The 13390-nt window shown below is 52.1% G+C and overlaps 1 protein-coding gene across 1 annotated transcript in view; it reads left to right on the top strand.

The window, feature by feature from the left end:
* LOC103602026 (unconventional myosin-If-like) overlaps positions 1–13390 on the top strand; it is a gene marked incomplete at its 3' end in the record, with an annotated part of 25612 nt that overhangs the window by 1757 nt on the left and 10465 nt on the right. Inside the window, 7 exon segments of the mRNA XM_008586426.1 lie at positions 29–216; positions 786–919; positions 10009–10146; positions 10369–10458; positions 10545–10639; positions 11037–11124; positions 11240–11329. Of these exon segments, the coding sequence (XP_008584648.1) occupies positions 29–216; positions 786–919; positions 10009–10146; positions 10369–10458; positions 10545–10639; positions 11037–11124; positions 11240–11329 (823 nt within the window).

Raw genomic sequence — 13390 nt, forward strand, 5'->3', positions numbered from 1 at the left:
GGGGGGGGGGGGGGGGGGCTGTTGTAAGAGGAACTCAGGCTGGGAGTCAGGTGAAGGAGGAGTAGGGCCATGCCCAAGCCGCCCCCAAGAGCCCCCTGAGCCTGCGGCCCTGTCACACGACCTACTCGGGTGCCCCCAAGAGCCCCCTGAGCCTGCGGCCCTGTCACACGACCTACTCGGGTGCCCCCAGGAGCCCAGAGGCCAACGCCCACCATGGTAAGTCCTTCAAGGATGGGTTCTGGAAGTGCAGAGGTGGGGGTCACCAGCCGGGTGGAGGTGCTTTGAAGACCACCACCAGAAAGTGGGGCGCAGGATGAGAGGCACAGAAGACACTTTGGGAGCCCTCAGTGTGTCTCCGGTGCCCCCAGCATCCCTTACCAGAGACCAAGCTCCCATCTGATGGTGGGGAGTCTTCCAAAGCGGCGACGTGAGACCACAGATGGAGCAATAACTGGAAGACAGAAGGTGGCCTTGAGGGAACACACAGAGTCTGCAAGGACAGGGATGTACCCCTTTCCTGAAGGTTAGGGGACCCAGTTTCTAGCCCAGCTAAGTCCTTCATCTCCCTGTGGGGCCTTGGGCAAGTCACTTCCCCTCTCTTGGCCTCAGTCCCCACAGATGTCATATTTGGAAGTCATTCTAGATATGAAAGTTGTTCTTTGGGGGTCTTTCTTTTTGAACGTTCAGAGGGTCTGCAGGCTCGGCCACTCTCCATCCACAGCTGGAAGGGGAAGCTGTGTCTAGCAGGCACTGATGTAATGACAGCATGCCTGTGTGGTTGACAGGTGGTTTGGCTGTAGCAATCACAAAGGCAGGAGATGGTAGACTGAGTGTGTCCTTGCCGCCACTGGTGGCCACCCATGCAACGATGCCAGCAGAGATACTGCAGCCAGACGTATCGCTGCCTGTTGAAGTTGAGGTCTGCTGATGATGGTGACAAGTTTGGGAAGACTGTCACAACCATGAGTCTACACCCAGCAACATCATAACACCCACAGTAAGAGGCTATAAAAGGTGACCCCGCAGGTTCATGCATCTACAACCCACTTCAGCTTTCAGTTTTTGTCATTCTGTCAATGAGGACAAGAGCATGCGGCTGGGACTGGGACAACTGCAGGTTTCTTAGCAGTGACAGCAGACAGGGTGGAGGCAGGGAGGCGCATTCACCTGAGAGAGAACATCTTCTTTTAGAAAGCCAGGGATAAATCAGGCATCGCCGGCCAACCCCTCTGGGTCATCCACAGCCAGGCCACCAGCCAGAGCTCTGAGCTTGTGATGGGAACTCTGCCAGGACAGAGCCAAGCCCAGGAGGCTCCAGAGCTCAGATGGGCAGACTTTGATCAAAAGAACACAGGAAATGAGCCAGAGCTCTGAGCTTGTGATGGGAACTCTGCCAGGACAGAGCCAAGCCCAGGAGGCTCCGGAGCTCAGATGGGCAGACTTTGATCAAAAGAACACAGGAAATATGATTTGCTACTTGAGAGAAAAGCAACCCCTCCTAGGAACGCTGTGTAAAATGCTTAGTCAACAGTGCTGTTGGCAGACGGGGTCTGTAGGGGAGAAACACATCAAAGAGAATGAAAGAAGGGAAAAAGAGAGAAGCCCGTCTGTGCAGCCAGCACCTCCACCTGGAGGTGCTGAAATCTTCCTGGAGGGACGGTGGATGCCAAGAAGACTGTGGAAGGACTCAATGAAGCAACGTCCAAGTCCTTTACAGAGTGATACACACAGTACACTGTAGCTGCCCCCATGAGCAATGCTGCTCCGTTGCCTGACTCACCAATGGCGATGGGACACAGTGACTCATCTTTGGTTATTGTGGAGGAGTTGCTGTGGGTGGTCATTGTTGGGTTGTTGGAGTCATTGGCTGTGACGGTGGTCGTTGCCATGGTGGTTGTAGGTTGGCGGTGACAGTGGTTCTTGGGGGTGGAGTGGTGGTTGTGGTAGCCATCTTTGGCGGAGCTGGTGTTCGGTGTTGGTTGCTGGGGGGTGGCTGTTTTCAGCTGGAAACGTTGGCAGTGCTCGGTGACCAGTAGAATGAGAGCAGTCGGTGGCTGCTGCGATTTGGAGCTGGGTGGTGTTGGTCGTATTCGTTTGTCATTGGTAGCTCATTGTTGGTTTCTGGCGACGGTGATTGGTCATGGTGGTGGCAAATCGTGGCTGGGTTTTTTGTGTGTTTGTCTTTTGTTGTTGTTGTTTGGAGGCTGGCCGGTACAGGGATCTGAACCCTTGACCTTGGTGTTCATTACTGGTTTCTGAATGGAATCTGGTTGATGATTTCTGCTTCGCGGGGTTACTAACGGCAGTCGGTGTGTGTGGTTGTTAAAGGCTAGTATGTTGATGGTGGTTGGTTATTATGGGTTGGTGGTGCTGATAGTGACAGGTGATTGACTGGTGGTGGAACTGGTTGTTGTTTCTGTTTGACGTTGACTGGTGGTGCTGGCATTGGGGTTAGTAGCAGTTTCTCCTTGACTTTGTTGGGGGGTGGGGAAGTGGAGGTAGCCACTGGTTGCCCTCCGTCGGTGATGGTGGTGAGACAAGGGTAATGGTCATTGTTTTTAAGGTACAGACACAAAGCAGGGAAAACAATATGCAGCTGCTGGGTCCAGGGGCAATGGCCTTGGGGATGGACAGAAAATACTGGAAATTGAGAGAGATTTAGGGGGAAGAATCAATGAGACCTGCAATTGATGGGATGCAAAGGGTGACAGCAGCACCGATCCAAGGACAGGCAGGTTTCTGCCTTGGGGGCTGCGGCCCCATCCCAGAGGCTCCTCCACAAAGAGCAGGAGGGGTTCCCCAGCTCCAGAAAGACAAGGGTCCCCACACATTGGGTAATGGCCTCTGGCTAGATCAAGAGAAAACTGAGAGCCACCATTCCCCCAAGGGAGGAGGAGACGCTGGGAGCCTTTTGCAGGGTGTGGCCCCATAACACTGCTGAGCTGGGGGAGGGCAGGACCAAGGCTGCAGGGGCACCCCTGGGGGCAAGGCGGGGCCTAGGAACTGAGCGCTGGCCCTGGCAGCAGCCGCAGTGGCTTCACATCTCCTCCTGGCAACCACAGCTCACAGGACCTCAGCGAGGAAGGAAGTGGCTGTCCAGTCTGGGGCTCTTGCTCATTACCGCTCAGGAGCAGAGAAGCTGGAGCAGTTGGGGCAAGTTGCAAAAGCTGCCCCATCCAGCCCTTCCTGCTGGCCCTGGGCCCTGGGCCTGTGGGCTGGCCAGCCCAAGGCTGCTGCTGGTGGTGACCGTGAGGACAGCTAGCGTTTGTGCTTGGCAACCTTGGCCTCGTTCAATCTGCACGGTAGCCCCTTGAGGTCTGTGGCTCTCAATGTTCCCATTTTCCAAAGGAGGAAACTGAGGTAGGGAGGTTAGGTGAGTTGCTCTATAATCCAAAGTGGAAGAGGATTTCAACTCGATGGCTCCCAAGGCCACACTGTGAGTAACCTCCCCTCCTCCTATGAGGTGAGAGAGCCCCGGGGGGTATGTGAGCCCCAGATGCCCTGGGCTTCCCATCCCTCTAGCTTCATCTGGACCTGGATTCTCTAGTCTAAAGACACTAGAATCCTGTCATCCTACACACACCCAGGGCCTTCCTGCTCATACCACTGATTCTTCCTGGGAAGGTCATGTTGCAAGGCCCGCCTCCTGCAGGAAACCCTGGCTGATGCCCACACCACCCCTTAGCACTTTCCAACATGGTGTGCCTTGGGAAACCCTCTTACCCACTTGGGGTACACCGAGTTCCCCAAGAGCAGGGTCTAAGCCCAGTCCACCCAAGCCTGGTCTCCACCTACCTCCATGCACAGTAGAGGCTCAGGAAGTGTGTTCACTACAAGACTCCAATGCCCCAGCCCCACAGGAGCCACCACCTTGGCCACAAACAGCCCCTCCCTTTTTTGGCACCAAGAAAGCTGACCCTGTCTGCCCCCGCTGCCTTCTGCCTAAGAGTAGAGAGACCTCTCTGAAGAGCTGGAGGAAGAAGCTACCTCCCCCTTCCCGCCCCAGCCACCTCCAGCCCCTGACTGTCTTTCACAAGAGTCTCAGCCGGTTGAGTCATACTTGGCTTGTGGTCATCTGTGACCACAGCCTCTTCGTTGCACCCCCATCCCCAAGGAAGGGACTCAGATACAAACTTCAACTTGATCTATGGGGACTTGGGAGCCACAGAGCGAGAGATACCCATGAGACAGGGCAGAGGCGGTCTCACCCCAGTGGGACTTCATTGATTCATTCATTCATTCATTTAACAAGTATGTGCTGACCGGCTCGTATATCCCAGCTCCTGTGTCAAACACTGATCACTTCCACTAAACACTGTCAGTGTCCCTGGCTGCCATTTCCCAAGGCCCCTGAGTGCATCTTTTCTCTGTGTTGACTCATTAACTCCTCTCAGTGACTCCAAGTGAGAGGTCACTATGGAATCCATTTGACAGATGAGGAAACTGAGGCTTGGAGAAGTTAAACAGCCTCCCCAAAGTCACACAGTTGGTCAACTGTCAAGCCAGGCCTTGGAAACCTAATCTGTCACATGCAAAATGCGTGACTGTCCTCCCCCTCACTGTGAGCAAAACCCTCTCCCCCTCCATTGCAAATAGCCCATGGTTCTTACAATCCACTGGAGCCCTAGCTCAGTGGGGTGTTTGGGGGTGTTTGGGGGCCTGGGGGCCCAGGGCAGGATTGAGAGGGAGAGAATGGCAGGAGCAGCAAGAAGCAGGGGGCCACGCAGCCGGGTGAGGGGAATGGGGAAGGACAGGAAGAGGAACTGAGTCCTCAGGACCAGGAGAGCCAGGCAGGCCTAGCCCCCGCCAGACATAGCTGGCCTCGGGGCCTCTGACCCCAGCGAGAGGAAGTGGCCGTGGTTCTCAGAGCCACCAGCATGAAGACCAGGTTAGCCCCAACTGCAAAATCTTGTCCCCACTCCATCCTCATCTGACTTAAAGCACCAATCTCAGCCACCTCCGACTCAGACCAGGCTGGGGACACAGCTTTGTGTGTCCTCCCTCGGGTCCTCTCTTCCTGCCCTGCCATGTTCCTGCTGTGTGACCTTAAGGGGGACACCTAACCTCTCTGTGCCATAGTTTTCTCTTCTGCAAAACGGACCCAATAGCAGTGAAGTAATTCACGTGGAAAACTTAGACCAGAACGTGGCACGAGACAAGCGCTAGTCGGGAGTTTGCTGTTGTTGTATATTGTTGTTTACCATGTCACCATCCAAGCCCCACCCCTCGAGCTCAGAGAGAGAATCCACTTCCTCTTCTCCAACTCACTCACACGGCTGTGCCTGTCCCCCACTCCAACCACCGGCTCAGGGAAAGAGCAGACCCCCTCTCGCCCCACCAGCCCCATGAATCATACCACTTCGTTCCCAATTTTTACCATCTCTTCTCGCCAACACACTCCCCATCTTGAAAACAGGAAACACACTCTCCCCTGACCCCACTGTTTCCCCAGCCTCTTTCTCTCTTCCCCTTCTCAGCCAGATTTCCTGGTCTACATCTCCTTACCTCCGAAGCTGACTTCTGACCCTGAGGTCACCCACGCCCTCCTTGGGGCCCCTGAGTCTCCAAGGAGACGCTCAGACACTCTTCAGTAGCTCAGGGTCAGGTCTATGGCTCCCTGCTGTTTCTGACCTACCTTGTTCCATCTGGGTTGCCACCTGTCCCAGTTGCCTTTGACCTCCCAGGTGGCTCCTACTTAGCCTTTCTCAACGACCATACACTGCTGCTTCCCATGACTTTGCCCTCCCCGTGCCCTTCTCAATGCAACCAGGGCTTTTAGTGCATTACACCCAGCACCCCCTCCTTGTAACAAACACCTTGTCAGCCCCTTTTAAATCCTGAGATGAAATCCTCAGACAACGAAACATACCATCTCCCATCGATTCAAAAGAGTCAGTGTGATCCCCCATAATGCAGAATAGAAAGTCACTTAGAATAAAATGTGTCTGTACATGTGAAAGCTCTCAGGCCAGTGACCTGAGAATGCCCAGTGGAGCCACCAGTGTTCCCACCTGTACACAGGTGTGTCTCCAGGGGTGCAGCAGCCCCACCCACAGGTGCAAGACCTTGGGTGACAGGAGCTTCCAACATGGCGAAATCTGACCAAAATTAAAAACTTCCTTTATACCTGGTAGTCATACTCCTGGATAATGCAGCGGGTATCAATCGTGCAAAAAATATATGGATTTTCTGTTTATACATAAAACAGTTTGGTTCTAGGTTCCGGTGATTATAAACAGGTTTGTGACTGTATTAGTCTGTTTCTGTGGCTTAAAACATAATACCTGAAACTGGGTAATTTATAAAGAAAAAAGGTTTATTTGATTTACAGTTCTGGGACAGCTGCATCTAGTGTGGGCCTCAAGCTGCTTCTATTCATGGTGGAAAGCGGCAGGCAGCCAGCAGGTGCAAGATCACAGGGCAAGAGGAAGCAAGAGAGAGAGGGGGGAGGTGCCAGGGTCCTTTAAACAACCAGCTCTCACGTGAACTAATACAGTGAGAACTCACTACCCGCCCCCAAGGGAGAGCATTAATCCTTTCATGAGGGATCCGCCCCCATAACCCAAACTGCTCCCAAGATTGCCAAGTTGGGGATCAGATTTTGACATGAGCTTTGGGGGGACAACACATGCAGACTCTATCAGTCACTTATCTGAGCATCTGCTGGAATGGGTGGGGGGGGCTGCGGAGAGGACAATCATTTGTGTGTAAACTTGGCCCCTACTCCTGACCCCCCACTCACTAAATTCCAGCCATATTCCCATCTCTGAGACCACTAAAAGTGTCCCCACAATTCCTAAAGTGTCCCCAGGAGCAGAATGCCCTGCTGAGGACTCTCCAAACTACTGATCCCCATATCTCTGCCCCAGGCCTCCTGAGCAACAATCCCCCCCAAAAAATATTCCCCAGGACCCCCAACCTCCAAACATCTCTAACCCAGCACATCACCTGCCCCTCAACCTGCTCTTCCTGCTAGGTCACCATCCTGTGATTGGCACGTTGTCATTGTACATATGTGTGGGATACAATTTGATATTTTGATACATATGTATGTTGTATAATGATCGGGTCAGAGTAGTTAGTGCATTCATCACCTGGTACATTAATTATTTCTTTGTGGTGATAGAGGTTGGTTGATAGGTACAAAATTGCAATTAGATGGGAGGAATGGGTGACAATGGGTAACGGAAAAGTATTACATATTACAAAATATCTAGAGGAGACGTTCTTCACCTTTACACCCAAACCACGTCCTGATCCCTTTACCTTCTCAGTCCCCCTCCATCCACCCGTCTCTCTTCACCCCTAGTCTGGAGGACCATAGCACCCTCTCTCTGGCTTCCCACTTCCAGGAGTGCCCCTCCATCTACCCCAAGGGAGCTTTCCAACGTACAGGATAGTCAGCCACACACCCAGGCAGTAAAGTCACGACCTCCACAATCAAGTCTGAATTCCTTGGCTTGACACTCAAGGCCCTTCAGGATCTGGCCTCACCTCCATTCCTGCATCGCTCCCACCTTCTTTCACTCATTCATTCAGATGAGCCCCTCCCACCTTGTATAGCCAGACATTGCCTGAGCCCCTGTCCCCAGGAGTTCACAGATGAGCCTGCTGTGTGTGATGTTCAGTAGGTGGACAGGACCATGATGAGGGACACTCAGGGCACCGTAGGGGTCCAGAGGAAACATGTGACCAGGCCTGGGGACAGGGAGGTCTTCCTGGAGGAGGCATCATCTGAGCCGGGTCCTAAAGGATGGATTGGCATTCACCAGGGAAGAAGGGTGTTCTGGGCAGAGGGCTCAGTACCTGCAAAGGCTTGGAGACAACACAGTGGGAATTGAAAGAGTTCCTCTTGAAGACCCAAGAGTTTCCAGCACCCAGTAGGTACTCAAGAATTCTCTGTTGAATGGACGGATGAGAAGGTCATGGGAAGCCACAAACAGGTTTTCAGACGTGGAGAGATGGGGTCAGATTCGCCATATGAAAATTCACTACTTGGGTAGGGAGCGGTTTGAAGGGTTCGATCCCTGACTCCCCCACACTCTCTCCTCTGCCTTCTGTTTCTGCCACTGTCACCTCTGTACCTTTGCCCGGGCCGTGCTCTCTGCCTGGTGCACCCTTTCTCCCAGCTTTTTATCAAAACCCTTCTCAGCTGTCAAGTCCAGCCTCTTGTATAGATGCAAGAGCCTGTTCTTTGCTTTCAGGTGGGCCCGGGTTCGAATTCCACACCCTTGGAAACAATATAGCTGTGTCTCTAGTAAAGTGTGCTTAGTCAAGCCACTACACTTCTCGAGCCTGTTTCCTGCCTAGCCTGTGCCACACTGAGATGCTGTGAAGATGGGTGATAATATTGACATGCCCCCCACTGTCCCCAGAGTCGGGGACATCGTAGGTGCTTGGTGAATGCTACTTTTGTCAAATGTCTCTCAGCCTGGGTTCATCCTCCCAACCACTCAGGCTGGGGAGGGGCACCATCCCCGCCTTGTTCCCCAAAGCAGTTGATCCTCACATCAACTCTGGGGCTGCTTCTCCCATTTCACAGATGAAGCAGTTGAGGTTCACAGCAATGTCAGGTCAACTGGCCAGGATTAGAACCCAGATCTACCCACATGCCAAAGGCCAGGCTCATTTAATGTCTGTGGGCATTCCTCAACAAACCCTTCTCTGGCTGTCAGCATGTCCAGAATCTGATGGTGCACCTCCCCTGCTCAAGAACATTCCATGGCTCCCCAGTGCCCCCAGGAGAGACTGGCTCCAGTCTCATCCACCTCTGCCCTACAGTTGCCCATGCTGACCCTTCTGCTTGATCCTACCTGTATCCCCTCAGCCCAACACCCCTGTCTCCTTTCCCTGGAATCTACCTGGCAAACACAGGTTTTTTTGAAGACTTAACCTTGATTCCTGGCATCCTTTGCTCTGGGGGTTTTCCTCTGAAGCTGGGTTTCTCTCTTTGCCTTTGTCCCTTGTTCATTTGACAGATCCTCCCTGCCCTCCAGGAGCTCCTGATCTGGCATAGGGGCCTCCTGGAAGAGGGATGTGATATCCAAGCATGAGTCCACCAGACAGGGGAATTCTTTTTTGCCATCACTCCCTCTGTTTGCCGAATTCCTCCCTAGCAGGGATGTGTCGTGAGCCTGAGAGAGCCAGTGGGTTTAAGGCACTGGATGTATTCAGTTGGGCTAAAAGGAGAGAGCATCCCAAGCAGGCTTCCTGGAAGAGGGGTGTTTGGGGGAGCCCGTGCCTGAGTCTCCTCCATGGAGCCTAAAGAAGGTGTCATCTGATGAAAAACGGAGGGAGGAAATGAGATGGGAAAGTGGGAACCTTGGAAAGTGTTGGAGCTGGTGAGGGGCAGGGCAAAGGCACTCAGAGGATGGAGAAAATCATGGCAATGTGGCGGGGGGGCTGGGCTGGGAGGCGAGGGTGGAGCTGAGGAACAGAGTCACAGGCGGGCACAGGAGGTCGAGGTCATCGCCACCAGGTGGTCTGGAGGAGCTTGGAGGGATGGGATGGGATGCACGACCACCAGAGAGGAGGAGGGGTGGGAGGCAGGAGGCCACCTCGAGGTGAAATGGGTGGGTGGCAGGTGAATGCCACAGAGAAGTCAGGGACTTAGCCTGGGCCTGGACAGGGAGAGGGGAGTTGGGGGAGTGAGGGGTGGGGAGTCTGGACGGAAGTTAGAACCAGGGCAGGCTGCCTCCCCACCAAGCCTCCCCTGACACCCTCCTCCTCTCCTACAGCCTGCTGGAGTCCCCAGCACACTGTGCCCAGCTGAGCCTGGCATCTCTGTCTCCTCCATGGCACCAGGGTACTCAGTGGAGGGATGGACAGAGGGACCAAAGAGAGGGCTAAGGGATGGATCTGAGCCATCACTCCCTCTGGCCTCTTCGGTTTGGGCAGGAAGCCCAGATTGGATCTTGCGCACCTCTGCTGGTGTCCCCGAGATGAGGAAGGAGGAGCGGAGGTGTCCCCTGCAGGGGCTCACCCCCATCCTGCCGCCCCCACCCCCAGGGCAGCAAGGAGCGTTTCCACTGGCAGAGCCACAACGTGAAGCAGAGTGGCGTGGACGACATGGTGCTCCTGCCTCAGATCACCGAGGACGCCATCGTGGGCAACCTCCGCAAGCGCTTCATGGACGACTACATCTTTGTACCCTGGGCTGTGGGCAGCGGCGGGCAGGCGGGGGAGGAACAGAGGGACGGGAAGGTGACTGAGCAATGGAGAGAGGGACGATGGACAGGAAAGGAGAGCCCCATGTCTTCCTCCCGACAGTGGGGCTCTGGGAAGCCCTGGGGGAGCAAAATAAGGGGACAGGGGCCTATGGGGGACAAAACCTACCAGGACATGGCATGGCCCTTAACCATCCCCCAGACCTACATCGGCCCGGTGCTCATCTCTGTAAACCCCTTCAAGCAGATGCCCTACTTCACGGACCGCGAGATCGACCTCTACCAGGGCGCGGTGAGGCCGGGGCTGGGCAGGAGGTACAGCCCCAAGACCCCCGACCCCTAGCCCTGGGCTGAGACCTGACCTCCCTCCCCCACCAGGCCCAGTACGAGAATCCCCCGCACATCTACGCCCTCACAGACAACATGTACCGAAACATGCTGATCGATTGTGAGAACCAGTGTGTCATCATCAGGTACAGGGTGGGGGACCACGGACTCTCCGGCCCAGGCCCCTGCCGAAACATCATCATTCATTACCCCCAGGGCAGTTTGCCTGGAACTCCCAATCCAAACAGAGCCTTGCTGTCCTTCTCTGTCCCCTGCCCTGTTTTTCTTTCCTTGTCAATCTGACCCACGATCTAGGTTATTTATTCATTTTGTTATTGTCCATCTGTCCCCTGTAAATGTCAGCTCCAGGAGGGCAGGAATTTTTATCTGTCATGTTCACTACTGTATTCACAGTGCCTGGAATAGTGCCTGGCACACAGCACGTGCTCAATGAATGAATGAGTGAATGAATGGTCAGGCACTAGAAAGGGCCCTTCGCTCCACCCCTACCCACTGATCATTTCTTCCCCCATCCACCCACAGTGGAGAGAGTGGAGCTGGGAAGACAGTAGCAGCCAAATACATCATGGGCTACATCTCCAAGGTATCTGGTGGAGGAGAAAAGGTCCAGGTAAGGCGAGAAGAACAGAAGGAAGGACTGGGTCTCCCCCAATTGCACAGTAGTTCATCTCTCTCCCAAGCCTGCCCCAGCTGACCTCTTCCCACCCGCCTGCCTCTGCCCCCAGCACGTCAAGGACATCATCCTGCAGTCAAACCCGCTCCTCGAGGCCTTTGGCAATGCCAAGACTGTCCGCAACAACAATTCCAGCCGCTTTGTGAGTCTCTGCAGCCCTGCTTGGAGCAGCTGTTCCCTGCACGCTGACATTCACACACACACACACCCCTGTATTGCCAGGACAAGAGCCCTGTGGAAATCCAACAGGAAATACCTGCTTCTGGGTGGGAGACTCACTTCCTGCTGATGGTCCGTTTGAAAAAGAATCCCCCATTGGCAGAACTGTGGAGGCCATGACACTTCCGTGTAACATTCATAAATACTCCCCCGGCTGCAATGCTACCTCTGTTCTTATTCACATTTCAGGTCCAATTTATTCCCTCCTTCGTTCTTTCTTTCAACAAATAGCTCTTGGGCTCTTTCTTTGTGTAAGGTGCTGTGCTGGGCCCAGTGAAAGACAGACTAGGTAAAGAGATCTGAATTTATGGTCTTGTTCTGTCACTGTTTAACTGTGTGGCCTGGACAGAAAAATGATGTAAGGCTTTTTTGTTGAGCTTCCTGAGGCTTCTCTGTTTTCTCATCTGTGAGATGGGGATAATGTTTGATATGTATCCCATAGGCCTCAGTAATTTCAGTACAACGCCTGCACATGGAAATGTCTTAATATATTCTGTACACTAATAAGATTTTTTATATCCCTAAATATTATTAGTTATATTTTCATTTTGTAATATATAATTATATTTTAAGTATTTGTCCCAACATCTTATTATAAAAATTTTCNCACCGAGGTTTGCAATCCCGTTGCCGGTCCCTGGCCCGGTACGGGGGCAACACTGAGGGTTGCGATCCGTTGCCGGACACGGAAAAAAACAGACAAAACACAAAAAAAATAAATAAATAAATAAATAAATACTCCCCCGGCTGCAATGCTACCTCTGTTCTTATTCACATTTCAGGTCCAATTTATTCCCTCCTTCGTTCTTTCTTTCAACAAATAGCTCTTGGGCTCTTTCTTTGTGTAAGGTGCTGTGCTGGGCCCAGTGAAAGACAGACTAGGTAAAGAGATCTGAATTTATGGTCTTGTTCTGTCACTGTTTAACTGTGTGGCCTGGACAGAAAAATGATGTAAGGCTTTTTTGTTGAGCTTCCTGAGGCTTCTCTGTTTTCTCATCTGTGAGATGGGGATAATGTTTGATATGTATCCCATAGGCCTCAGTAATTTCAGTACAACGCCTGCACATGGAAATGTCTTAATATATTCTGTACACTAATAAGATTTTTTATATCCCTAAATATTATTAGTTATATTTTCATTTTGTAATATATAATTATATTTTAAGTATTTGTCCCAACATCTTATTATAAAAATTTTCAAATACACAGAAAAATTGAAAGGATAGTACAGTGAACACCTGGGTGCCTATTTCTTAGATTCTACTGTATCTCCGTTCATCCATTCATTCATTTTTTTTGTTTGTTTTTTAAAAGATGACTGGTGAGGGGATCTTAACCCTTGGCTTAGGGCTGTCAGCACCACGCTCAGCCAGTGAGCGAACCAGCCATCCCTATATAGGATCCGAACCCGTGGCCCTGGTGTTATCAGCACCGCACTCTCCCAAGTGAGCCACGGGCCGGCCCAATTCATATTATTTTTTGATGTATTGCAAGTAAGCGGCAGACACCATTCTTTCCCCCCAAACACTTCAGCATGCAGATCATTAATTATTGTCCCATATAAATTTGCAGCTCTCTTTTATTTCTTTTAAAGTAATATTTGCTAACACCAAGGTCAAGAGTTCAGATCCCCACACTGGCTAGCCACCAAAAAGAAAAAGTAATATTTGCATACAGCAAAATACATATATTCAAAGTGGGCCATTTGCTGAGCCTGCACAAGTGTATATGTATGTGCAACCCAAATTCCGATCAATATACAGAGCATCAACATCACCCCAGAAAGTTCCCTCTTGTCCCCTTCCAATCTCCCACACGACCCCAGAAGCAACCACTCTTCTGATTTTTTTTTCTACCATAGATTAGCACTAGCTATTCCAGAACTTTATATAAATGGAATCACATAGTATAAGGGGTCTTCAAAAAGTTCATGGAAAGATTTGTATTATCTTTCCATTCTATTCTTCAATGAACTTTTGGAAAT

Source organism: Galeopterus variegatus, unplaced genomic scaffold (assembly GCF_000696425.1).
Source record: "Galeopterus variegatus unplaced genomic scaffold, G_variegatus-3.0.2 Scaffold3980, whole genome shotgun sequence".
Lineage (NCBI taxonomy): Eukaryota > Metazoa > Chordata > Mammalia > Dermoptera > Cynocephalidae > Galeopterus > Galeopterus variegatus.